General features: G+C 46.5%; 1 protein-coding gene across 3 annotated transcripts in view; it reads left to right on the top strand.

Annotated features, from left to right (window-relative positions):
• Positions 1-26,974, top strand: part of DHX38 (DEAH-box helicase 38) — a 1,001,715-nt gene that overhangs the window by 394,694 nt on the left and 580,047 nt on the right. For all 3 annotated transcript variants that reach the window (XM_069216597.1, XM_069216600.1, XM_069216598.1), the window contains exon 12: positions 19,452-19,589. In XM_069216597.1, the coding sequence (XP_069072698.1) occupies positions 19,452-19,589 (138 nt within the window). The remainder of the gene's footprint in view (positions 1-19,451; positions 19,590-26,974) is intronic.

Raw genomic sequence — 26,974 nt, 5'->3', positions numbered from 1 at the left:
GTTTGCGTTCTATCTCAGTCTTACTAAAGATTTCCAGGTGGACGATCAACTCTTTGTTGGATATGTGGGTGCGTAGAAAGGGAAGGTGGTGCAAAAACGAACCATCTCTCTGGGTACTTCTTTGCATCAAGTTGTGCTACGCTTTGGCCAGCCCTGAGGGCGTGTGCGCTCATTCCACCAGAGCGACTGCTGCTTCCACTGCATTAGCACACGGAGTTCCTGTTCTGCATATCTGCCAGGCAGCTAAATGGGTATCCTTGTACACGTTTACTAAACTACATGGACAATCAGGTCCGTCGGGACAGCTACTTTGGTCGTTCGGTCCTGCAGGACTTTCTAGGATGATCTTGGTTCGCAGCCCACCTCCGAAGATGGCATTGCCTGGGTATCTATTCTAAGGTAAGCAATCTGCAACTAGAAGTTATTATCAGATGTACAAGTTACTTACCTTCGGTTATCTGGTAGAGACATATTCTAGTTGCAGATTCCTTACCGACCCACCCATCCTCCCCGCTTACAAACGGATTTCCAGGGACAGGGCTTCCCCATTCAGGGCCTAATCTCTGGGACACCACTCTGTCTCCTTTGCTGCTCTGCGATTTGGCATGGAAAGTCTTGAAAAGAAACTGACGTCACTGCACTGAGGCGGCGTCTATGTACTACTCCCAATGTCATCATGGCATCTACGATGCCAACGACGCCTGTGAACTCGACCGACGCCATCTACCGACGTGCATGGGTACTGCTTGAAGAAAAAAAATCTCCTGATCCAGTCTGATGCCTTGGGGAGAATTCTAAGGTAATTAGTCTGCAACTAGAATATGTCTCTACCAGATATATCGTTACCGAAGGTAAGTAATTTGTACTTTAAATCCTCTCGCATGTTAGTCCCAATCAAAAACGATTCAATATCCTCAATACCTAGATTATGTGCAATGGAAGTATACAATGATTTTACGTCCGAAGTGCATAGAATTAGATTCACGTTTTCCCCGAAGTAAATGTCTGAGATCTTGATAAAAAACATCAGTGGTGTCTCTTATATAAGTACTCATGTTTCTGACTAATGGTTGGAAATGATGACCTAGGTATTTACTAATGGGTGCCTCAATCGAGTTTTGAGTAGATACAATAGGCCTAAATGGAGGCTTATGTAGATCTTTGTGTATCTTTAGTAGCATACAAATGTAAGGAACTCTAGGAAAACTTTGAAGAAGATAATTTTTATCAATCTCTATAATGGTCCCCCTGTCCAAAGACTTATTCAACATACTCAAAAGAATTTTAACAAACTCATTAGTAGGATTAGATTCCAATTTTTGATATAGAGGTGTCTCTGACGTGTAAATCCACACTGCGAATGATGGCTTCATTGAAGGCTGGGAAGTTTGGTATCAAACTTCTCAGCACAATAAACCCACACTTTAGCCGGTGTTGCATTTATTGCACAATGCACCCAGAGGGTATCTTACAGATGCCTCCTGTATTTTAACCAACCCTTTAATGTAAGGCTGACCAGACTGCCACTAAAAGAAAAGTTTCTGATGTAGGAAGCTGGCCTGGTATGTGGTGAGCACCTATGGTGTTATCACCTAATACCAGGTCCAGGTACCTCTCTATTAGTGAGGTGTAGGCAGTATCTAGGAAGACAGGATCTCTCGGGTTAGCTGTGGATGAGCAGCCAAGACTTATCTAGACATGCAAAGCTTTTGCAATACCACTACAGTCACACAGTACTATCACACATGAAAGAACAACACAGTGTTACAAAAATAAAGGCAAATTATTATGGTAACACAAATACTAGAATACTTGTAGGCAGTCCCCCCAATTGGAGGTAAGTAAACACAGTAAATGTATAAACAATAGCAACCAGTAAGGAGCATAAAAACAAGCATTGGCGAAAGTATTAGAAACTAGAGTAGGCCATAGGTGAGGGCCAAACCATATTCTAAATAAGTGGATGCAAGAGACTGTCCCACCACCATATGATGTGAAATCCTTAGAGGGAAGCTGGAGGAACTAGGAACCCCAAGAGGTGAGAACCAGAGTGACCTCCATCGACCAGTAGAGCAGAGGTCAGTATCTGGTTTTCTCCAAAACCAAAAGGAGGACTTTGGAAAAGGATTGTGCAAGACCCAAACCAGACTGGAAGGACCCACCCAAATGTGGATTCTGGCAGAAGAGACCCTGCAAAGGAAGGGGACCAAGTCCAGTTTGTGATTGAGTGTCCGGTCATGGTAGGAGCCATTACCCACTCTTCTGTGGCTGCAGAACCAGGTAGACGGGGGACAAGTAAGACCAGCTGTGCAGCACAGGAGATGAAGAGGAATCCCTGAAGTGATGCAGATGGCGTCCCACGTCTGCTGTTGGGTTGCAGCGGGCCAGTGGTGCAGGAAAACCACCAACAAGCTTGGGCAACTGCAGTAGAAGAAAAAGAAGTGTTGCAAGGCTGACGAGGACCAGCAAGGTTTGGGGGGACTTGACCCAAGGAAGGGAGTGGAGGATGATCCTCAGCATTCAGGAGAGTCACTAGAAGAGGAGGCAGCTCCCACAGGCAACCTACTGGCAGCATGCACAGGAAGTCGCAACGAGGCCCACTCAGCACACCTGAAGAAGAGTCCCACGTCGCTGGAGCAGGACAGAGGCAACTGTGTTTGGCAGGAAAACGTGCTGGGGGTTGGGGCTACATGGAGCATGAAGATCCCTTGGAGCAGAAGCAAACCAGTATTGGTAGCTGCAAGAGTTGCAGTGCACATGGGTACTGTCCTGCATGGAGAGGCAAGGACTTACCTTCTCCCAAGTTGGACAGCTGGCAGAGAGGATCAAGGGCCCCACTCCAGACCACCACCTGTGATGCAGAATCCACACAGTTCTGGAGGAGAGCAGATCCAACCAGCTGTTTGTTGTTACAGTTGGTGCCTGCAGTTGCAGGGGAGTGATTCCTTAACTTTAAGGGAGATTCCCTCTTACTTCTTTGTGCAGAATAAAGTCTCGCTGACCTCAGAGTATACACAGCTGGGAAAATGTTACAGTTGCTGGTGGGCGCCAGGGAGAAACAATGATGCAAAGCGAAGTCATCGCTGAAGTTGCAGATTGTCGGTTCCTGAAGAGTCCAGTTGTGATTCCAGTGGCCAGAAGACGAAGTCAATGATGCAGAGCAGTCCATGGTGGAATCTTGCACATCGAATCTGAGGACCCACCCAAGAGGGACGCCCCAAATAGCCCAGGAAGGGGGACTGGTCACCTAGCAAGGTGACCACCTATCAGGAGGGGGCTGTGATGTCACCTGCCTGACCTGGCTACTCAGATGCTCCTAGGGGCCTCTGCCCATCTTGGATTCAAGATGGCAGAATCAAGTGGCCACCTGGAGGAGTTCTGGACACCACCCTTGGGGTGGTGATGGACAAGGGAGTCATCACTCCCCTTTCCTTTGTCCAGTTTTAAGCCAGAGCAGGGACTGGGGTCCCTGGACTGGTGCAAACCTGTTTATGCAAGGAGGGCACCAAATGTGCCCTTCAAAGCATACCGGTGGCTTGGAGAGGCTACCACTACTAAGCCTTTTAACACCTATTTCCAAAGGGAGAAGGTGTTACCTTCCTCTCCAACAGGAAATCTTTTATTCTGCCTTCCCCTGCCTGAGGTGGTCAAGCAGCAGGAGGGCAGAAACCTGTCTGAGGGGTGGCAGCAGCACGGGCTGGCACGAAAACCCCAGAAGACTGTTTGGGTCAATACTGGGGGTCCTCTAAGGAGTCCCCGGAGTGCATGGAATCACACAACCAATACTGGCAACAATATTGGTGTATGATTCCGACATGTTTGATGCCAAACATGCCAAAGTTTGGAGTTACCGTTATGTCAGTGGACACAAGTGACCTATGTCCAGTACACGGGTAAAATAGCTTCCCTACACTTAGAAGTCCAGTGCAATAGAACTGGAGTTCGTAGGGCCATCTCTGCTCATGCAGGAGTGTCCTCACACACATGTACTTGCACCCTGTCCTCTAGGCTAGGAGGGCCTGTGATAGAGGTAACTTTCAGTGACCTGTGGTGAAAGGGTACATGCACCTTTTGATGCAGACTGCATTGTCAGGCCTGCAGGCACATTTTGCATGGGCTCCTATGGGTGGAATAATACATGCTGCAGCCCATGGGGAATCTCTGGTGCCCTAATGCCCTGGGTACCTAAGTACCACATACTAGGGATCTATATGGGGGCACCAGTATGCCAATTGTGGACTGTGCAAAGTCCTAAGCGACCACATTTGGAGGGAGAGAGCACAGTTATTGGGGTCCTGGTTTGCAGTGAAAACTGTCCAGGCATACTGAAAGCAGGCCAACATTGAGGGTAACCATGCCAAAAAGAGGATACTTTACTTCAACTGGTATACCCAGTCTCCAGGTGGGATCAGCAGTGTGCCCAGATTAAATCAGGGTTCACACTGAAGCTACTTGAGTCTTTGAGGATGGGGTAGATGTTGCCCCTCTTGCTGTCTGTCCCCCTACTATGAACAAATGCAGACAGCATCCCTTGACTACTAAGGTAGAAGCCCTGAGGGATACAGGTGTCAGTGTCACCATGGTGACAGAAAAACTGGTTTCCCCAGGACAGTAGTTGGCTGGACAATCATATCCGGTTACGAATTCTGACAATGTGACTGATGTCCATCTCATGGCTATGGTGACCTTAGAATGGAAAGGAGTTACTGGCCTGAAACAGGTGGTAGTCACTTCTGCAATCCCAATTGAATGTCTGCTAGGGAATGACCTGGAGTCCAGAGCTTGGGCTGAGGTAGACCTCCATACCCATGCAGGCATGCTGGGAATCTCTTAGATGGTGTGTGTGAAAACTAGAGCACAAACTCAAACACAGGGTGAAAAAGAAGTCTTAGAGCCTCGAATAATGGCCCAACCTTCCAAGAGAAAGGGCAAGAAGACTGTGATACCAGCTTCCCTAAAGCAACAAGCAAAAGACTCCTCTTCTCAAGATGAAGTCTTAACATCCTCTGAGGGGTCTGAGCCCCTGGAGCTTGACCCTTACCAAGTAAAGCTCTTGGGCACCATATGATTCCCATGTCCCCATGAACTGTACTAGCATGTTTACGCATTAAGCAATACATCTGGGCAGTCAAAATATCACATTTCCCAACTCCCAGAGCAGAATGGCTACGGCCTTCCGTCCAGTGATCCTCAAACATAAGTAATGGCTGAGTCTTTACCCCCGTTTTCTTGCGACCAACGGAGTTCTGGCATCACATTTTGTGGTTCTTGCCTATCTGCCCAGCTCCTCCATGCCAGTAACTGGATTATCAGTACCCACTTCAGGGTTCCTTCTTCTGGTCTCATAAGGCCCACTAATAATTACCCCATGTGCTTTTCGCTCATAACCAAATTGTTACAATGTACTCAATCTTTCAAGTTCCAGGCATTGAGGGGCCTCACAGATCATCTACAGCCTAAGGCATCAGTTCGAGTTTCGACTGTCTTGGACCGATCCACTCTATGCCCCTCATCCCCAAAGGTGAGCCCCAAGTTTGTCATCAACCGTGTAATCACCTTTGGCAGGCAGCAGGTTTCATTTGCCTGACTGAGCTCTTCAGGCGACACCCTTTCGAGATTGCCCTCTTACTCTCATCTCTTACCCGAGTGGTCAGGTGGGCACTGTTTTGGTTTGCCTTCTGAGCCTTCTTTGCAGTGCATCCACTTCTTGGTAGGCTTAGCATGCAGATCTGGTCTCTGGTCCTGGGATTGAGGCTGATTCCGTCCGCTCTTCAGGGACAGTGCAACCCTTTCCCTCCCAGCACGTCACTGGAATGTTGAGAGGGCCTGTCCCACCCAAACTTCAAGGGAGCGGTCCACTATCTCTCAGTCTGCCTTCTGGATGCATTCCGCATCGTTCTTCCATGGCGATTGCTATCTTGGGACTTGTTCATGGTCCTCACCGCTTCTTGCAGAGGAGCCCGCCACAATTAGTTTCTGCCTCTGCCCACAGACTACAGCGGAGCGCTGTCTTCACCAGCGAGGGCAACTCTTAGGTCTCTAGAGGGTTCAGAAAGGCAGGGAATAGGAACGGGCAGCAGGAGCCTGCTCCTGAGTAGCTTACTCCATAAACTGCTGGCCACACCCCCTTGTCAGTGGATTGAACTTGCATTGTCTTTCAGAAAATCAGGTGCTTGTTTTTGCCCTTGGTTTTCTTCTAGAGCTGACCTTAGGAGATTGAGATGGACATTCAGCACATGTTCTTTTACAGATGTTGCTGTGGTCTTGCCTGTGGTCACATTCTTTAAGCCCTTGTCTGACCTGTCTACACTAGTGAAATAACAACAATGATCAGATAGACACTTCTAGCTGCAGGTTCCTTACTTTAGTATCATCCCTAGGCGTCAGACTGAAGCTTTTTTGTTAGGAGTACCCCTGCGCGCTGGTAGGTGACCTCATTTGTCTAAGCATGGCATTGTCCATGTCGGAAGAGACCTGTGCACTGCATCTATAGGTGCCTCCCCCAGCGTGCTGACATCAGTTTTTTCCTTTCCATGCAATTAGCGGAGATCTGGAGAAAGCTACCGCAGTCACTTTTTGACTGACCCTTTTCGACTTTTGACAGTCTTTTTGAGAATTTTCTCCTGGCGTGGCAGGATGACAACAAGGAAAGCCAGTCTCATACCCAGTTCGCCTCTGGTACCTCGAGAATGACTGATGGAAAGACCTGCACCAACTGCTGCGCCAGGCAACCCAAGGCCTTGAGGGAGCGCTCCCTCAAGCTCCTTGCCACTTGATGTTCGATGTTGCAATGGTCTTCATCCCGGTTCCAGAACAGGGCCCCCGAAGTAGGTAGTGGAGACCAAGATCCTCCTTGCACTCAAAGTCCTTCATGGGTAAGTGTCACAAGAAAAATAAAAGTAAGAAGTTGAACAGGTCTTCGACTTCACCATGTCCGTCGGTCTTCCAAGAGCGTCATAATTTGAGGTATGTCTTAGTGGTTCAGCCTGCACCTGGGCGAGCTCTGCTTCTCCCTGAGCTTCCAGGAGCTGGAGCAACCCCAACCCAACAGATTTATGTGAGGCAATCCACCTCATATTTGGGCGGGGGGAGGGGAGCCTCTTTTGCTGTGGTCGTGTGGCTGAGGTCTTTGACCATAGCCTACTCTCAGTGACAGTCAAAGCTGATGTTTTGACAGAGGTGCTTCAGCCAGAAGATGCTCTCTCAGAACTGCTTCTCCCCTCAGACGTCCTGCTTAGGACTTGGTTCAAACTCTGCACAGGGGCTCCTGTGAACAGGACAATTGCCCGCTTCCACTGCCCCACCCCAGGGTACCCCACTTTCATCATGCAGCACCCTACCCCAACGAGCTTGGTCTTCCAAGCCTTGACCTCCTGTGTAAACCTGGTGTATTCCCTACCACTCTACTGGATAGGGAATCCAAGAGGCTGGATATCCTTGGAAAGAGATCCGGACCATACTCTCCCAAGCTATATGTGACAGAAGAGATGCAGTGAAGTTCATGATCCCATCTGGGCTGAACATGACCGACTTGCTGTGCAGAGCGGTTTCTTACGGCACCACGGCTGGCTGAGAACAGTTTGCTTTTCTGGGGATGTCCAAGCGCCTTGTATAGACATGCCCTTTGATGGCTCCCATCTCTTTGGAGACCAGCAGAAGTCCGTGCTGGAACACTTTAGGGATAGCAGAGGTACAGTTGGATCCTTGGCCTTTTCCATGGCCCCTCACCAACCCCAGTCCGCTTTATGCTATTTTCGTGGCCACAGAAGGGGCTTCCAGCTGCATCTTCACATGCCCAGCAACCACAGTGAGCAAGCTTCCCAGCCTCTGCTTGGCAGAGAATGTGGTACTCACAGGATGGAGGCCTTTGCCCTATCCTAAACCTGTGACCTCTCAATTTCTTCCTCCAAAAGGAGAAGTTCAGAATGCTCATGCTCGCTCAAGTCATGTCTACACTGAGGAGACTGGATGTTAGCATTGGACTTGCAGGACGCATGCTTCAGCATTCCCATCTTGCCTATTCACAGGCGTTACCTGTGGTTCACAGTAGGCCACACGCACTTTCAGTTTGCTGTGCTCCCTTGTGGGCTTACCAGCCCCCCTCAGATGTTGAGCAATATGATGGCGGTTGTTGCAGCTCTACTGTGGAGATCAGGGGTGTCATTTTTCCCCTATCTCAGCGACTGGCTGTTGAAGACTAGCTTGCCCAGGCTGTTGTCTCCGACCTCCATACTGTGGAAGACCTCCTGCATTCCCTCTCATTGGAACTGTTATGGATACGGTGAGGTTCCGGGCCTATCCTCCCAAACAGCGAGTCCAGGATTTTCAGGTTATAATACTGATGTTTCAGCCTCTATCCTTGATTTTGGTAAGATTAACTGAGGCTGCTGGGCCTCTCGGCCTCCTGCATCCTGCTTGTGACATGCTCTCTGGCATATGCGGGCTGACTGAGGCTGCTGGGCCTTTTGGCCTCCTGCATGCTGCTTGTGACATGCTGTAAGGAAATGCCTCCTTGGCATGGTTACCCCCTGACTTTTTGCCTTTGCTGATGCTATGTTTTGAATTGAAAGTGTGCTGAGGCCTGCTAACCAGGCCCCAGCACCAGTGTTCTTTCCCTAACCTGTACTTTTGATTCCACAATTGGCACACCCTGGCATCCAGGTAAGTCCCTTGTAACTGGTACCAAGGGCCCTGATGCCAGGGAAGGTCTCTAAGGGCTGCAGCATAGCTTATGCCACCCTGGGGACCCCTCACTCAGCACAAACACACTGCTTGCCAGCTTGTGTGTGCTGGTGAGAACAAAACGAGTAAGTCAACATGGCACTCCCCTCAGGGTGCCATGCCAACCTCACACTGCCTATGCAGTATAGATAAGTCACCCCTCTAGCAGGCCTTACAGCCCTAAGGCAGGGTGCACTATACCATAGGTGAGGGCACCAGTGCATGAGCACTGTGCCCCTACAGTGTCTAAGCAAAACCTTAGACATTGTAAGTGCAGGGTAGCCATAAGAGTATATGGTCTGGGAGTCTGTCAAACACGAACTCCACAGAACCATAATGGCTACACTGAAAACTGGGAAGTTTGGTATCAAACTTCTCAGCACAATAAATGCACACTGATGCCAGTGTACATTTTATTGTAAAATACACCCCAGAGGGCACCTTAGAGGTGCCCCCTGAAACCTTAACCAACTACCTGTGTAGGCTGACTGGTTCTAGCAGCCTGCCACACTCGAGACATGTTGCTGGCCCCATGGGGAGAGTGCCTTTGTCACTCTGAGGCCAGTAACAAAGCCTGCACTGGGTGGAGATGCAAACACCTCCCCCAGGCAGGAGCTGTAACACCTGGTGGTGAGCCTCAAAGGCTCATCCCCTTTGTTCCAGCACCACAGGGCACTCCAGCTAGTGGAGTTGCCCGCCCCTTCCGGCCACGGCCCCATATTTGGCGGCAAGGCCGGAGGAAATAATGAGAAAAACAAGGAGGAGTCACTGACCAGTCAGGACAGCCCCTAAGGTGTACTGAGCTGAAGTAACTCTAACTTTTAGAAATCTTCCATCTTGCAGATGGAGGATTCCCCCAATAGGGATAGGATTGTGACACCCTCCCCTTGGGAGGAGGCACAAATTGGGTGTACCCACCCTCCGGGCTAGTAGCCATTGGCTACTAACCCCCCAGACCTAAACACGCCCTTAAATTTAGTATTTAAGTGCTCCCCTGAACCTAAGAATTTAGATTCCTGCAACTACAAGAAGAAGAGGACTGCTGAGCTGAAAGACCCCTGCAGAAGAAGAAAAGAAGATACCAACTGCTTTGGCCCCAGTCCTACCGGCCTGTCTCCTGCCTTCTAAAGAACCCTGCTCCAGCGACGCTTTCCCCAGGACCAGCGACCAGCGACGCTTTCCCCAGGACCAGCGACCTCTGAATCCTCAGAGGACTGCCCTGCTTCAAGAGAAACAAGAAACTCCCGAGGACAGCGGCCCTGTTCGAAAAAGACTGCAACTTTGTTTCAGAGGAGCAGATTTAAAGACCCCTGCAATCCCCGCAAGAAGCGTGAGACTTGCAACACTGCACCCGACGACCCCGACTCGACTGGTGGAGAACTAACACCTCAGGGAGGACTCTCCGGCGACTCCGAGACTGTGAGTAACCAAAGTTGTCCCCCCCGAGCCCCCACAGCGACGCCTGCAGTGGGAATCCCGAGGCTCCCCCTGACCGCGACTGCCTGACTCTAAAATCCCGACGGCTGGAAAAGACCCTGCACCCGCAGCCCCAGCACCTGAAGGATCGGAACTCCAGTGCAGGAGTGACCCCCAGGAGGCCCTCTCCCTTGCCCAGATGGTGGCTACCCCGAGGAGCCCCCCCCCCCCCCCCCCCTTGCCTGCCTGCACCGCTGAAGAGACCCCTTGGTCTCCCATTGACTCCCATTGGAAACCCGACGCTTGTTTGCACACTGCACCCGACCGCCCCCGCGCTGCTCAGGGTGTACTTTTTGTGTGGACTTGTGTCCCCCCCGGTGCCCTGCAAAACCCCCCTGGTCTGCCCTCCGAAGACGCGGGTACTTACCTGCTGGCAGGCTGGAACCGGGGCACCCCCTTCTCTCCATTGAAGCCTATGCGTTTTGGGCACCACTTTGAACTCTGCACCTGACCGGCCCTGAGCTGCTGGTGTGGTAACTTTGGGGTTCCTCTGAACCCCCAACGGTGGGCTACCTTGGACCCCAATTTGAACCCCGTAGGTGGTTTACTTACCTGCAAGAACTAACATTACTTTACCTCCCCTAGGAACTGTGAAAATTGCAATGTGTCCACTTTTAAAACAGCTAAATGTGTTTTATGTAAAAAGTATATATGCTATTGTGATTATTCAAAGTTCCTAAAGTACTTACCTGCAATACCTTTCAAATGAGATATTACATGTAGAATTTGAACCTGTGGTTCTTAAAATAAACTAAGAAAATATATTTTTCTATTACAAAAACCTGTTGGCCTGGAATTGTTTGAGTGTGTGTTCCTCATTTATTGCCTGTGTGTATGTACAACAAATGCTTAACACTACTCCTTTGATAAGCCTACTGCTCGACCACACTACCACAAAATAGAGCATTAGTATTATCTCTTTTTGCCACTATCATACCTCTAAGGGGAACCCTTGGACTCTGTGCATACTATTCCTTACTTTGAAATAGTGCATACAGAGCCAACTTCCTACACATGCCCTCTGGCATATGCGGGCTGTACAGTGGGACCTGAAGATCTAGTGAGCCCACCATCTGGGAATCTCTCCGACATGGTCCAGATCTCTGAGGAAACTGCAAAAGATCTGCTGTGGTAGTTAACGAACCACAATTGGTTCAGCGGCATACCTCTATCCCTTCTCCAACCAGATCTGACAGTGGTGATAAATGCGTCGCACATGAAATGGAGCAGTCATCTAGGAGAGATGGAGATCAAAGGCCTCTGGTCTGTGGCAGAATCCGGACTCCACATCAACGTACTGGGGCTCCAGGTGATCTGACTTGCATTGAAAGCCTTGTCGCGTGGGCTCTCATTATCCTAAATGAGACTACTGGATTTCTAGGCAGCAGGATCGATAACGGTGTGGGGGACTGAGTCTGACCCACGTGTAAGGAACTCTGTCACCCTAAATCCGGTTGTTGCTCCGGCTAACTAGCAGTGCCTCATTTCTCCCACGGGGAAGAAATGATTGGGCAGCCGAGCGCATGACATCTTTGGAACTTCTCAGGGAAGTCGTGGTCACTCAGATCCAAACCAACTCTCTCATTCACTATATGGTCTCATATACAAATGACAAAGACAGTATAAGTTTTATATAATGTTTTAATAAAACGACTGTATTTTAGATATTAAGGCGTGAGCCGCAATAACCAGAACAATACAACATAGTAGGATTGATATAGTAACCAGGAGAGTAAAACATAGAAATAAAGCTATCATAATTCCTAACCGTTTCTACTCTCCCTCTGCTTGTTCTATTTAGAGCACAGCATGTTAAGCTTTCAGCTTGCCTTTCTGTATCACTAGGGAGACGGACACACTCATACCTGAGCAAAGGCCTGTGATCTGGTTCAGCATCTGCAACGAGGCAGTCAGCGTCTAGTTGTGGTTCCCTGGTCGGAATCTCCCTCTTGCATGTATTGGGACAAGGAAGTGATTTTATAACTAACATGTCATCGTGATCACAAAATGTTCCTACGCAGGAATGGCAAGTCTAGACTCCTACCACGTCTATCGGCAATGTACCAGACTGTATCCTTGACTAAAGCACAGAGTGAATATGTTATGAAGAACTCCAGTGCTGAAGTAGGCAAAACAGTGTGATATGAATAAAAAACAACACCGTAGAACTGGATATTCTGTAAAATAACAGTACGAAGCCTAATAGAAAGCATTTAGAGCAAAGTGCACAGAGGCTCTAAGCTGTTAGCAAAGGAATAAAATATATTTAGGGCAAAGTGCACAGAGGCCTAAGGCCTGAAGCTAATGCGCAAAATATACGTAAAACTGACCACACTACAGCCTTTCTATAGTCCATCGAGGGAAGACTAATGCAGGTGTTTACGGACAATACCACTGCCATGTGTTACTGTAACAAACAGGACGGGGTGGGATTGTGGCCCCTTTATCAAGAGGTCCTGCGTCTTTGAACATGGCTGGAAAGTCAGGGCATATCCAAAGTGGTTCAACACCTGGCAGGGGTTTCTGAGCGCCATATCGGACCAACTCAGCTGAAGATGCCTAGCGGAATATGTGTGGTGTCTCCATCCACATTGAGCCATTGGGTAAAAGAGTCATTTCTATAGTTCACATTTTGTTTCTAGTATGCATTCATGAGGCCCCTGACTAGGTATGAAGAGTTTGGTATCCTGAGCTGTTGAGCATGGCCATCGATCCTCCAATTGGCCTACCCCTCCGGGAGGATCTTCAGTTGCAAGAGCACAAGCTGCCTGTTCACTAGGATCTTCTGTCGAAGCAGCCGGAGAGGGTTCTCCCCCTAACCTGTGAACTCTTCTCCTTCTTGCATGGAGGTTGATTGGCAGCAGTTGACAGCTTTCAACCTTCCTACCCAAAGTCTGTGACCTTGTTCTGTCAGCCAGGCGTCCCTCCACTAAGGAGGCATACAGCTGCCATTGGCAGAATGTTGTGGTATGGTGTTCAGAAAAGCAAAGTGATCCCCTGTCTGCCCCCATTTCTCAAATTATTCTTTTTCTTCTCTCTGACGTCCAGCAGGGCTCTGCTCTGGGCACTCTTAAGTGATCGCTCTGCTATCCCCGCTTTTTTTGGAGATACATGATCTGCCATCCCGCTTCCAATCCCTTATTGTCAATAGGTTCTTGAAAGGGCTTCAGCATATGTTCCCTCCTACATCCTTTGTAATTCCTCAATGGGACTTGAATCTTGACTTAATATTTCCAGAGTGCACTCCCTTAAAGCTGCTTCATATTTGCCATCTCAGGCGATCACATCTGCCCAGAGGATCAGTGAGCTTGTCATCTAATCCTCCGTACCTCAGTATCTATCCTGACAAACTGGTGCTTCGCACAAGAGAGCCTTCTGTCTCCCAAAAGTGGTCACTCTTTTTCAGGTAGGCCAATCCATCACTCTGCCTACTTTTACGCTCCTCCATACTCCTTTAAAGGAGAGGAGCGACCCCACCGTTTTCACCCAAAAAGAGCCTTGTGTTTCGAACTTGACCACACACAAGAGTTCGGGTGAACGACCAACTCTTCCTCGGGTACGTTGGAGCAAAGAAAGGTCAGGCTGTGCAGAAGCTAACAATCTCCAAATGAATAGTGCTCTGTATCAAGATCTGCTACCCATTGGCCAAGAAGCAACCTCCTGAGGCAGTGGTTCTTAACCTGTGGCCTTGTGAACCCTGGAGGTCCAGGAAGCCTCAAAGGGTCCGCAGCTGCTTTGAGAATTAAATAATATTAACAGTTAATCAAATGGAGATAAATAAGCAAACTTTGAAGGTGAAAATTTTACAAACGTTCTGTAAACATGAAGGAATTTGAAATTGGAGGCTAAACATTAAGTTAGTAGCCTAAATTGAATTTTGAAAGCCCCCAGCCTAAATTGAATTTTGAAAACCTTTATCCGCCCAAATATGGTAGTGTTTTTTATTTATTTGTGAATTAAATAAAATATTTAATCTTTTGTGTATTTTTTTTTTTTTTTTTTGATGAATGGGTGCTTCTACTGGAGCTAAAGCTGCAACCACTGTTAGCACGCTGAGTTCTGGTCCGGAACATCTGAAGATAAGTACCTTGTTCTTTTGGTATTTCGCTTTTCTGCTAAATCTCTGATACTTGTAATTACCTTCCTTGCCAGTCCTGATGAAATGAGCTATTCCTCGACTCATACACAGTAGCCACCCTATAAAATAAAATACTCATGCCCCAATCATTATTCCCCTTACAGCAGTTAGATGCTTCTAAATCCAGATAGGTGGGGACAGACTAGAGAACTTCTTGTGTTTTTTTAAATTTTTTTATTCTGTGTCTCAGATCATTGTCACTCACAGCATATTAAGTAAGGCTTTCTTGTTTGTATCACAAAACATACATAATACATATTTACTAAAGACCACAGCACTCCATTTTGTCTTTGAAAAAATTCCAACGAAGATTCTCTTAGGTAACAACCTCGTGATTTATTTATGTAAAGAAAGTACTCCTTGATTATGGTTTGTTCCCATTTAGTCATTCCATAAGGTAATAACACGTAGTCAATCTTTGCAATGACAGCCACACGTAGTTAATCTTTGCAATGGCAGCCAGCACGTGTTTCGTCACATAGTGACTTTTTCAAGGCTGCAAAGAAATGAGTGTGTACTAGTTGAAAAGCACAGTTGTCAAATGCATAAGGGCATGACAGTCGGTGAAAACTCAAGGCTTTCTTGTTTATTTAACTTTATATGTTTGTTTTTCATTGTGTTTTTGGATGCGTGTTCACCCTGATCTGTTGATTGTTTCTGAAGTTTGTACTAGTTTATCAGTACACTTAGGCATTTCACCGCACACTGCCTCCCCTGCCAAGCATTTGGGAGGCAACTGCTGCTCTTTGTTATTCCTGTTGTCCTTCAGGTTTTCCTATTTTATATCTTAACAGATAAAGTAAAAGTGAGACTGTTGCAGAGCACAGTCTTGTTTGGGCATTTCTTTAGAGGCGGGACCACAACACCTGACTACAATATCTTGGTGCTCTCGTAGACTTATATTCCAAGCGTCATTGTTGCTAAGAAGCTCTTCAACGTGGGAACTAGTTCTTTGTATTTATAGGACACATTTTCTGCATCTAGGCTTTTGACAAGATGGAAGAGAAGCTTGCAGCAATAAGGAAACGTGGATGAAACAGTTCAGGTGAAGAAGTTCCTGGACTGGCTGCTACTGGTACAAAGATTCCTTCTCATGATTTGAATCTTTTACAGTTTACAATTAACGAGGCAGTGGAAGCAGCCTTTGTGGCCTATGAGGGCCAACCTGGCTCAAAGATTCCCTGAATTTAAATTTTGTGTCCCTGATACTGACCACTCGGAAAATGATCATCAGAGGGGCGGTTATATACAGGGTTCAAAGTTAAAGTAGGTGCTTGCCCATACTAGAGTGAACTTATCCTTCTTAGTTACAAGAGCCCAGTTTGAGGGAGATTACTTTTTCAGGCAATACAGAAGAAAGGAACGTGAATCGCTGCTAGTTCATAAGGCCGTTTGCGGATATCTACCCAGAAACTAATCTGATGTTGAGAAGACTGGATTTCCATGCTTCTTGTCCAAGAGTTGCCAGTTGCATAACTTCCCGAAGGAGTTTCCTTCTGTAGTGAAAGTTGACTCCTTCATGGTTGGATTGGCATCTAATGACACTGTCATCTCTGCTCCTCAAGCAGATCAAGTTGACAAGAAAATGGAGATAGGGGAAGGGGATTCAATTTAAGAAACAAAACAACAACAAAAAGGTATTCTGCATTAAATTTTCAACAAGGGCTGGAGCTTACACCACATAAACAGTCCAGTCCATTCGCCACAATTTTCAAGTATTGGCATGTTATGGCCTGGCTAGGAGCCATGGAGCAGCAATTCTATTGGACATAACGTTTCACTGCTTGCCTGCAGGGTCTGCAGTGTCAGATTCTCAGCCATGTGCCATAATTTGATGAGGTACTGGAAGACGGACAATTCTGGGAAGCCCCTTTTCAGTCGACTTCTCTTCAGTGGTACAAAGCTCTTTGGCTGATCCCCGACCCCAATTAAGAAATCATTTGAGAACTGTAAGCTTCTTAGTCCAGTTAGTCCACCCTCAAGAGGTAGAGGCTTTAGATTTTGGAGGGTCTTTGGTCAGTCTTAATCAACTAGGGGCTCTCAGCAGACCTTTCACAGCAGGGGTCATGGACGAGGTGCCCTTTTTGCAGAAGGATCCTGGCAGCAACCTGGATCTCACATGCTCAGTCAGCCATCTATAAAGCAAGACGCAGTCCTAGGTGGGGTGGGGATCAGGCATTTTCTTTGTAGCCTGGTAGGCAGATGTCTCAGCTGCCAAAGTTCTTCAGCTAGTGAGGGATGGGTAGAAGATTGTTTTGTTTATTCGACCAGAGAACAAAAATGGAAGAAAAAAATAAACAATATTCTTGTGAAAATTACCATTATTCTGGTACTAGAAAGAGAAATGAGATCAGAATTTTACTTAGTTTTGTTTTTGGTCCACAAAACTCGAGAGTTTTGGCCCATTCTGGATCTGAACCAATACATTTCCCTTCAGAAATTCAAGACGGTAGGCCTCGAAAGCACCCTTCCTTCCATATTTTCAGGCATTTACTTAGTATTCAATTTGTTGGATGCATATTATATTCCTGTGCATCCTCCTTGTCAGAGATTTCTTGGGTTCTATGCATTAGGCCACCATTTTCAGCTGTGTGTGCTGCCCTTCGGTCTTATTTCAACACCTAGAATCTCTACCAAACCCATTGCACATTTGGTGGGCAACCTTGTATTCTTTGGGACCATTAGTTTACCCTTTTTTTTAGATTATTGGTTGATTGCTGCCTCTTCTCTTTCCAAGGGTCTGCAAGTCATCAACTTGGTGTGCCAGTGCCCTCAGAAACATGGTTTTCTGTTGTATATCAATAAATCTCTCCTTCTGCCCTCTCAAGCTTCAGTTTGTTGGGGCTCTGTTCATCATCCGCCTAGGAAAAGTATTCCTCTCTGCTGTGTGCCAGCAGAAGATGATATCACGACTCTTAACCTTGTTATCTCGTTCGGAAATCCTCGCAAGCACCCGGTCGAGGGTGCAGGGTGCCATGGTGGTATCATTGTTCCTAGTGCCTTAGAAGCTTCTTCATCTATATCTTGGTTTTCTACCTCCTTTCTTTGTGGGATCTGGCATCCTAGAGCTTCGAGGCTCAGATTCACATCTTGCTTTTCATTGTCCAGACGTAGCAGTGGTGGCTTACAGTTTAGATTTTGGATAAGGGAGCGTCTCTCTCTCCCTATCACCCCAGGCCAGTGAAAATTACCTCAGACGCAAGCAACTGGGGGTGAGGAGTTACAATAGAGAATCCCAAGGCACAGTATCGTTGACCAAAAAGGAGTCCATGAACTTTACAAATTGCTCCTCAGATTATCAGCAAACCAGTTTATATCAGGATGGACAATAAGGTTACAAGTGCCTATCTGAACCACCTTGAAGGGATATGACATATATTGAAATACGTTTTCTAGGTGGTGCTCTGTCAGAGATCTTAATCCTGTTTCGTGTGAAGGGGCAAATCCTAGAGTTTCTTAGAGATGGGTTTCTCCTGGGGATTGGCAGTATCTACCTTACATAGTCAGTGGACAGCCATTAAGGCTTTAATGGGTCCCTCAGTTTCTCAATTGGATCATCCTGTTTCTCGTTTTCTGAGCAGCTTCCATCTAAAGTCTATTCCCCAATTCCTTCTTGAGACTTGTTATTAGTGCAAATTATGTACATTAATCTACCTAGTACAGCAGTATCTTTGAACTTTTTGACTTGAAAGTTATTCTTGAAATTCTTTCATAATGTGGTAATTTCTTATTTAGCATCTTCGGTTTAGCTAAGGAAGGTCAGTGGCCTAAGGTTCCCACATTTAGCCGTTGCATAAAACACTAATTTCAGTAGCTCATCAAAAGCTCACCTTTCTCTTCCACTATTTATTCAGAGACTTTCAACAAGAACAGTTTTCTTCTTCTGGGCAGCATTTAAGGGACCATGACCCACAAACATTTGCGTGGTCACAACTTAGGTCAGTCATCAAACTTTCATTGATCATTATAAATTGAGAAGGGGTGATGGCTTTTCCTTTTCTTTTGGCTCGGCTGTCCTTTCTACAGTACATTAATTTGTGATGAATTTGTACTTTTGTAAATAAATTCAGTGGGCTTAGCATTGATTTATGGGTGAAGCTTTTTTTTTTTTATTGCTTGGGTATACGCTCATTTCGTTAGAATTGTGGTGAGGAAGGTAATAACACTGTTAGTTACAGATAATCTTCAGTACTCAAAGCCAGTCTACCTCGCCACAGTCCTGTATTCTCTCCCGGGGAGAAGAGAGGACGTATTGTTTACAGTTCCATAGCACTTGGTATTTCAGGAAGGTCTCTAGTCAGGTCCTCCCTTTATGGATTTGGAAGCATCTACTTCCTGTGTGGGCTTTATTGGTTGGGGCATGTGTATGTGTTCTTTTTATTTTTGTGGGTTAATACTGTGCTTGAGCCACTGAGTAGCTCATTTCATGAGGACTGTGATGATGAAGGCTATGACTCGGAGTAATGAAAATTACCGGTAAGTAACTACTGAGTCATTAGCAGGTAAAAGGTCAGCCATTATGAGAGGTGAGTTTCAGCAGTTATATACCTGCAGAAGAGGGCATGCCACCCTCAGCTCACACAGTTGAGTCTATGGCAGTGTTATTTGAACTTTTACTCTGTGGCAGAAAGAATGCTTCTCTCTCTGACAGATCCTGGTACCCTGTTTTTAGTGTTTCTGCTTGGAGACCTGTGAGTAGGTGTGCTTGTGTTGCTAACATACCATGTGTAGAACTGTATGCCAATTCATACAGTCTTACACAAATGCATATGTACACAACTTAACACTAAGCCTGAACGAAGCACTATTCACCAATAGATATGGGAACACAAAGCACATTATCATAATATATAGAGAAAAAAAAGCAACAGATTAGTATGCTATTGTGTATATAATGGAATAAAAGCAGTTGGAGGCCAAAGGCCATAGTTCATTTGCAGACACCATTACACATGAATGCGTATACACACAACAGTCCAGATGTTCAGTTTTTTCTGAAGGTTGGAAGGACTTTTTTTAGTGGGCATCTGATATTTGCATTTTTGGGACTGCGTGCTATGCTATAATATGTTTGTGGGTTGAATATATGAAATACAGCTTCATTTTTTGCTTTTAGGACGGAGCAGAAATTTGCTGATCACATGAAGGAGAAGAGTGAAGCCAGTAGTGAGTTCTCCAAAAAGAAGTCTCTGCTGGAGCAGAGACAGTATTTACCTATCTTTGCCATCCAACAGGAGCTCCTAACCATCATCAGGTATTATTCATCAATACCTCACTCTCCAGGGCAAACATTCAACTTATCTCTTCATTCTCTTACCCAAAAGTTGACTCACACTATCTGTAAACACTGCAGATGCTCTTTCCTTCGTGCAACAGTGCCCAGCTGTGTAGACACAAATGCCACTCATCCTCGTTTCCAAAACATAAACCTGCAAACTCAAGTCCAGTAGTTCTGCTTCTACTCAACCAGCACACTTTTACCACTCAGCAGTATCTCTTTCACTTCATCAGCATGCACTCTTGGAGACATACCCACCTTTTAACCCCGGCACACTATACAAACACACCACACTCACTTCTGCTGCACGCTATGCTTACTGTATTGCAAACCGTGTTTACTCTTTGTACACCATGTACATCCATTCAAAAAAGGTAAGCAACTAATACTTTTTAGATCGTGTCCCTTGTTAAACTTTGCTTTCCGTTCACTGCATCCCGGCTCATATTACAACATGCATCATTTGCACCTATTGCTTGCACTGGGTAGCAATGCAATTTAGAACAGTATTCTTCAGTTAATAGCCTGATCGTGTGTGGACATGGCACAATAGATAATGACATGTGATTGATTCATCACTCCCTTGAACAATCAGATGGCTTCATACCGCACACAATTCCACCAACAATCTTTCATCTATCACTTCTTTAGCCTGACATTTTTTATTTAGATCCCAATTTTGTGGTGTATCTTTGAAAGTTTATATGATTTTGGTGCCATCTGGCACTTTCTGATGAGTGCTTTCTCAGATTTGTACTCTGTGAATTACTATTATTATTATTAGTATTTACAACCCCTAAGGTTTCCTTTCTCACCGCTGGCAGTGAGGTAGAAAGTCCATAAATAAGTTATCTGTGCTGGTGACAGCAGTTCCTTTTATCATCATGGCTCAGACAACAGGATTGTGAGCTACAACTGTTTTGTTGGTTCTGACCTGGACATTTAGTTTTTAATGTGCATAAATGTTTACTCCACTTGATGTTGATCATATCTCACGTGAACAGGTTGGGTTTCTAGTAGTGGCCACATTACATGAGGCAGATGTCTATTTCCATTCCCCATTCTGCCTGAATGTTCAGTTGGTCATGACTGCCTTATGTGACAATTGTGCTTTGATACACAGTGGAGTAATAAAAGAGGTAATTAAAGCAGTCGCTTGCTTACCATCATCGAAGGGGAACTGAATTGCATGAGTGTCAAGGGATTTGTTATCATCTCCTAAAAAATGCTCTTGATTCAGAGAAAGACAAATCTTCCTTCTTCCACCAGAACAGAAAAATTAAGTAACATAGATATGTAATATCTTCTTCGAGCATTTAAAATCACATTTTGATATAGTGCACAAGCATCACCAGCATTTCCCTCCAGTTCTGGAATAATGTATAGGCCTTAATTTCTGGGAACCCATTTTTATCCTTTAGAAAAATAAACCTAAGTTAACTTTTTCCACCTCTTCCTTTAACCCAGCTGAGATAGGAGCTTGTAAAAAAAAACTATGATGATAGGTTTCACTCTTTGGCCCCAGCAAATTCTGATATGTATTTCCGGTTGCTATGGTTGACAATTCAGAGATAACAATATTGATCAGAAGAAAGCCAGTACCCCCTTCTTATGATCAATACTTCTAACCATTGATTCCTCACCTTCAGATTGCTCCCAGGTGCCAGACTGGATCCAGAGAAAGTTTCCAGCAATGCTACTGTGTGCCTCTAGAAGCTGTGTAGATCTGCGGTGACTCTGTACCACCCCAGTAGTGACAAAGCGGAGCTGCATATGAGCACCATCCCTGAGCACTAACATCAGTTCTTTCTTTCTGTGCCCTTTGATGACAAATTCAAATTCTTCTATGACAGTGTGCTAGGGAAAATGCCCCTAACAAAATAAAATGGGATTCAAGGCATGTGAGATCTGCTGGAAGCAGATGTATGTCCCTAACCACACAACAAGCGTTTATTGTGCCTAGGCACCAGTGCTGACTGAGATTCATGTGGGTGTACCCTAATTCAACCATGGGCGATCTGGGAATCTCTGTGTTGCAAAGAATTGCAGCTGGTTACTGTTGAAGCATACATTGTGGGGTTGCTCCTGGTCAGAAGCCTACTTCGAAGGCAAGTCATCTTCCCGGTCGAAGTATTACAGTATGTTCAAGCTGAAAATGCAAGACAAGAGCCAAAAAGCTAAGTGAATCTCAACCTCATCCATTCAAACTCCAGGCATGTTGGCCATTATTCGATTCCAACTTCGTCCTGCAACAGGTCCTGGCACACCCAAATGACCTCTGCCCCTGTCAATTTTTCAGCAGCTAACAGCCTGCAAAGTGGCCGTGCTGTAAATATTTCATACACAGACACACAGGCTAGCAGATGGATTCCTGTCAGCAGACATTATCTTGAGACTGACTGACCCTTCGTATCTCACTCCGGGGCTCATATTAATGCTGTTTCAGACCTCAGATAGGCCCCTAGACCCATGCCTGTTCCATTTGTGCCATTACTGAGACTGATTCTGCCTGTGTCCGATCTGGAACAGTTGCCAATCTCTGACCCTGAACCAGGCTTCATGCTCCAGGGCCTATGTTGCAGAGCAAGATTACAAATGTACGGCCCGTTATAATGCAACTAGACACTAGTCCCCTTCCTCTGCCTAAATACCTTCACCAGAGGCTTGAACTTATTTAGTTCTGGTTCTGGTTCTGATTCTGATGCGGTTCCCAACATTGCTACTGGTGATTGTGGTACCAATGATGACGAAGAGGTGGACAGTTTACTCCTCTTCATCACACTGATGATGGTTTATATTTGGTCGTACAAAATGCTGGTGGAGTAGATGTGTCCCCTTAGATGGAGATTGACTTGCCAGAGGGCACCTGATGGAAGAAAGCTCCTCTTTTGGAGTAGTGTACAAATAGCAGCAGAAGTCTTAGACTTGCAATTACCTATTGTTGAGGCAAAGGCAAATTTGCTCAGTGAAATTCTCCAACCTGGACTAACTTAATCCAAATCACTTTTGTATTTAATTAAGCCTGACACAGCTGACAGCATGAACCAAACCATGTTCTGGCTCTCTGGCAGTTAATCTGTGGCTAGGTGTGATAGATGTGCCCCTATGATCTAGCCTTCCTGACTAGACACTAAACACATGAAATCTGTTTTTTCAGGTTTCACCTAGTAAGGGCAGCCTGAATGCATTTCCTTCAGCTGTCCTGTTGAAACATATTGATGCTTTCAAAAACATAATGTTCTCCTCTGACATCTCTTAATGCAGTATGTCTTTTGAGTATGCACACATATATTTTGTGGGACATAACCAGCAAGATCGTTCCATCAGTCATGGATGACCTCAGGGCCCTACTATACAAGATGTCCAGGATGCGGTCAAGTATTGTGTCATACGCCAATGACATAACCCTCATCAAATTCCTCACTGAAGTCCCGGACAAAGCCAAGAGGAACTTTCACACCAGGATGAAAGCCGTCACCGCCTGGATGAAGGAGAGCTGCCTGCAGCTCAACTCAGACAAGAACAAGCTCATCATCTTCGCAAACTCCAGCTCAGCCTGAGGCGACTCCTGGTGGCCCACATCGCTCAGCGCACCACCTACTCCGACTGACCACGCCCGCAATCTAGGAATCATCCTCAGCTCTTCCCTATCATTGACCCGACAGGTAAACGCAGTCACTTCTTCCTGCTGGCACACACTCTGCCAACACCGCAAAATCCTCAAATGGATCCCTGTCGATTACTGCAAAATAATCACCCACACCCTAGTCACAAGCAAGCTCAACTATGGACTCTATGCTGACACCACAACAAAGAACATCAGGAAACTACAACTCATCCAAAACACCGTTGCCAGACTCCTACTGAACCTCCCCCACCAGGAACACATCTCCCAAAACCTGAGGACCCTTCATTGGCTCCCAGTAGAGAAGCAAATAAACTTCATACTACTCACCCACACCTACAAGGCCCTTCGCAACATCGGTCCGGCCTACCTGAACCATCGCATCTCTTTCTATAGCACCGCGAGACTCCTCCGCTCTGCCTAGCAGGCGCTAGCTGCCACCCCTCCCATCCGGAAAGCCACCGCCAGGGGTAGATCTTTCACATACCTCATAACTAAGAGCTGGAACAACCTGTCCATGCACCTCAGACAAAGTGCATCTCTCCCTAAACATGGCTCTTCAAATGAGGCCCAGACCCACTACCGGTGCCTTTAGACCCTCATGGGTGAGTAGTTGCACTTTTTAAAAACTGATTGATTGATTGGTGTTTTTTGTTCTAGCCTTGACTCCATAGGCTGCATTGGAGAAGCTGTTGGCACGAATGTAAGCTTAAAAGGCTGGCCTTTAATGAAAACAATTAGGTTTTCAGGAGTCATGCAAGCTTCCTTGATACACCTTTAATGGGTCCAGGTTGTTCGGTGAGAAGGCTATCTCTGCACTAGAACACTTTAGGGATAGCCACACCACAGCATGACCTTTGGTTTTGTATCCTGCAAGCAGCTTCACCAGCAGCACCAAAAATTCAGAGGCTGTACTTGAGTCCTGTCTTAGATATGTCTAGCCCTGAAAGCCTTCCTGCCCTCTATCAAGGGAAGTCTGGTGCAGGTCTTCAGACAACATGACTGCCATATGGTATTTCAACATTCAGGGCGGAGTTGGGGGTCCTGTGCTCTGTGCCAGGAGTCCCTTCACCTCTGGTAGTGACTCGAGCAGCAGAACTTCTTTTTAGTAACCAACTGTGTGGCAAAGTCAGTGAATGCCAAAAGAGAAAAGCTGAGCAGTCGTCAGATGGTGGAACACCTCTAGTATCTCCTTCCCGAAGTGACTAGGAGCATCTTCAACCAGTGGGTTGGACAATGCTTAGATCTGTTCACCACCAGTGAGAACAGGCAGTGCCACTCCATTGTGCTGTGGTGTTTCCAACAGGAAAGACACTTGTAGACTCATTTGACTGTAAAGTGACATTGGTCTCTGTGCGTTTCTGCCACTGCCACTCTTGCCTTGAGTTCTCAGGAGAAGTAATCTTGATAACTCTGTACAGGACTAGGATTGTATACTATCTAGAGGTGCTGAGCCTAATCTTTTGCCGTCCGATGTGAGTACCATTTTGGGAGGACCCCAAGTCTCAGCAGCAGGAACAGGGGCCTGTAGCCCAGCCACAGCAACCTTCATCTCCATGCATGGGTACTGAGAAGCAACAGTTGCACACTTTAGTCTTTCAGTCGAGCGGGTTGATGTCAACCATGAGGGCTGACACCCTTCTGCTCTTCGTCTGTGCTGAGCGTATGAATCTTCTCTGGATTCATATGCTGTGTATTACTCTGCCATCTAGTGGTTGGATCCGGAATTGTCTCTTTGTAGTCTATTCTTCATTTTTCTCCTCTTGGATGTGATCCACAGTTTAGTGCCATGTCCATTCTCTTTAGATGTTAGACTTACCCCCTGGAAGGCCCTCTATGTGATTGCCATCTTCAGATTTTTGTATGCCTTTGGGCCCAAAATCAAAGTTGAGATTTCAGGAGGAAATCATGGGACCTCTATCATGTTGATGGAAACTGAAGAAAATTGGATTTTTGTTTTTGTTCCCTAATAAAAACATCAAGCATGTTCGTATGGAGAATGATCAGCTGAAGAACTGGAAGCATGAAGAATGGAACATGCACTCTTTAGGACTGCCATTACAAATTTACTAAGAAGATACACAAGCTGTGTATTCTTTTTCTGCTAAAGGATCACATCACAGAAGGGAGCTGCACGTTGTAGGAAAGTATCCTCTTTTTTCATGGTTATTCCCACTTTTTGCCTGCTGTCAGTGTGTTTTGACTGTATTCACTGGGATCCTGCTAACCAAGACCCCAGTGACTGTGCTCATCCTCCTCTAAATTTGTTTGTTCCAGACTTATTACACCCCACAATTGACATACTGGTGCCCCCAGCTAAGTCCCTAGTATATGGTACCCAGGGGATTGCTGCAGCATGTATTATGCCACCCATGGGAGCCCATGCACAATGTGTCTGCAGGCCTGCCATTGCAGCCTGTGTGAAAAGGTGCATGCACTCTTTCACTATAAGTCACTGCACCAGGTCACTGTAAGTCACCTCTGTGGCAGGCCGTCTTCGCCCAGAGGCCAGGGTGCAAGTACCTGTGTATGAGGGCACCCCTGCATGAGCAGAGGTGCCTATATGAACTCCCGCTCCATTTTACTTGTCTTTGTAAGTGCAGGGAAGCCATTTCACCCGTTCACCGGACAGAGGTCACTACCTGTGTCCAGCTACATAACTATAACTGCGAACCTGGGCATGTTTGTGATCAAACATGTCAGAATCATACCCCAGTACTGTTGCCAGTATTGATTGAATGATTCTATGCACTGTGGAGGCTCGTTAGAGGACCCCCAGCCTTACTCCTACCAGTGTGCAGGGTTTTCCCGGGCAGCCACTTCTGCTTTCATCCTAAAAACAGGTTTCTGCCCTCCTGCTGCTTGACCAGCTCAAACCCAGGAAGGTAGAACAAAGGAGCATCTGAGTGGCCAGGTCAGGCAGATGATGTCACAGCTCCCTCCTGATAGGTGGTCAAGCTGCTAGGTGACCAATCCACCTCCCTGGGCTATTTAGGGTCTCCCTCTCAGGTGAGTCCTCAGATTAGACATGCAAGATTCCATCAGGACTCATGCAAGGTTTGCTTCAACTTCTGGCATCCAGGACTGCAACAGGGCCCTCTAGGAACTGACAATCTCCAACTCCACCGAGGTCTCCGCTTTGCAACATTGTTTCTCCAGCTCCTTTCAGCAACTGCATCCTCTGAGGGTGACGAGTCTTCATCCAGCACAAGAAGCAAGAAGAAATTTCCCTTGGAATGAAGGAGTCACTCCCCTGCATTCGCAACGATGACCAGCTGCGTGGATCCTCTCTCCTTCGTAACTGCGTGGATCCTGCATAACATGTGGTGGTCTGGAGTGCCTCCCTTGGTCCTCTCGGCTATCCAACTTGGTAGACTGTAAGCCTTTGTCTTTCCTTGCAGGACAGTACCCCTGTGCACCGTGACTCTTGGAGCTACCAAGGCTTTTTGGCTCTTCTTCCAAAGGATTTTCAGGCTCCTTGTAGCTGGGTCTCCAGCACTCTTCCCTGCAAAGCACAGTCTCCTGCCTGCTGCTCCTGTGATGTGGGACTCCTCTCCAGGTGATCTGAGTTGGCCACACTGCGACTCCTGTGCCTGCTGCCTGTGGGGCTACATCCTCACCTTCTGACTCTCCTCACCTGGGACTCTCCTCCATGGGTTGAGTACCACTGAACTTTCATGGTCCCCGGCAGCTCTGCAACTCTTCTTTTACAACTCTTGCCTGTGCAAAGGCTTGT

Source organism: Pleurodeles waltl, chromosome 12, assembly GCF_031143425.1.
Source record: "Pleurodeles waltl isolate 20211129_DDA chromosome 12, aPleWal1.hap1.20221129, whole genome shotgun sequence".
Taxonomy (NCBI): Eukaryota; Metazoa; Chordata; class Amphibia; order Caudata; family Salamandridae; genus Pleurodeles; species Pleurodeles waltl.
This window is presented reverse-complemented; position numbering and strand designations above follow the sequence as displayed.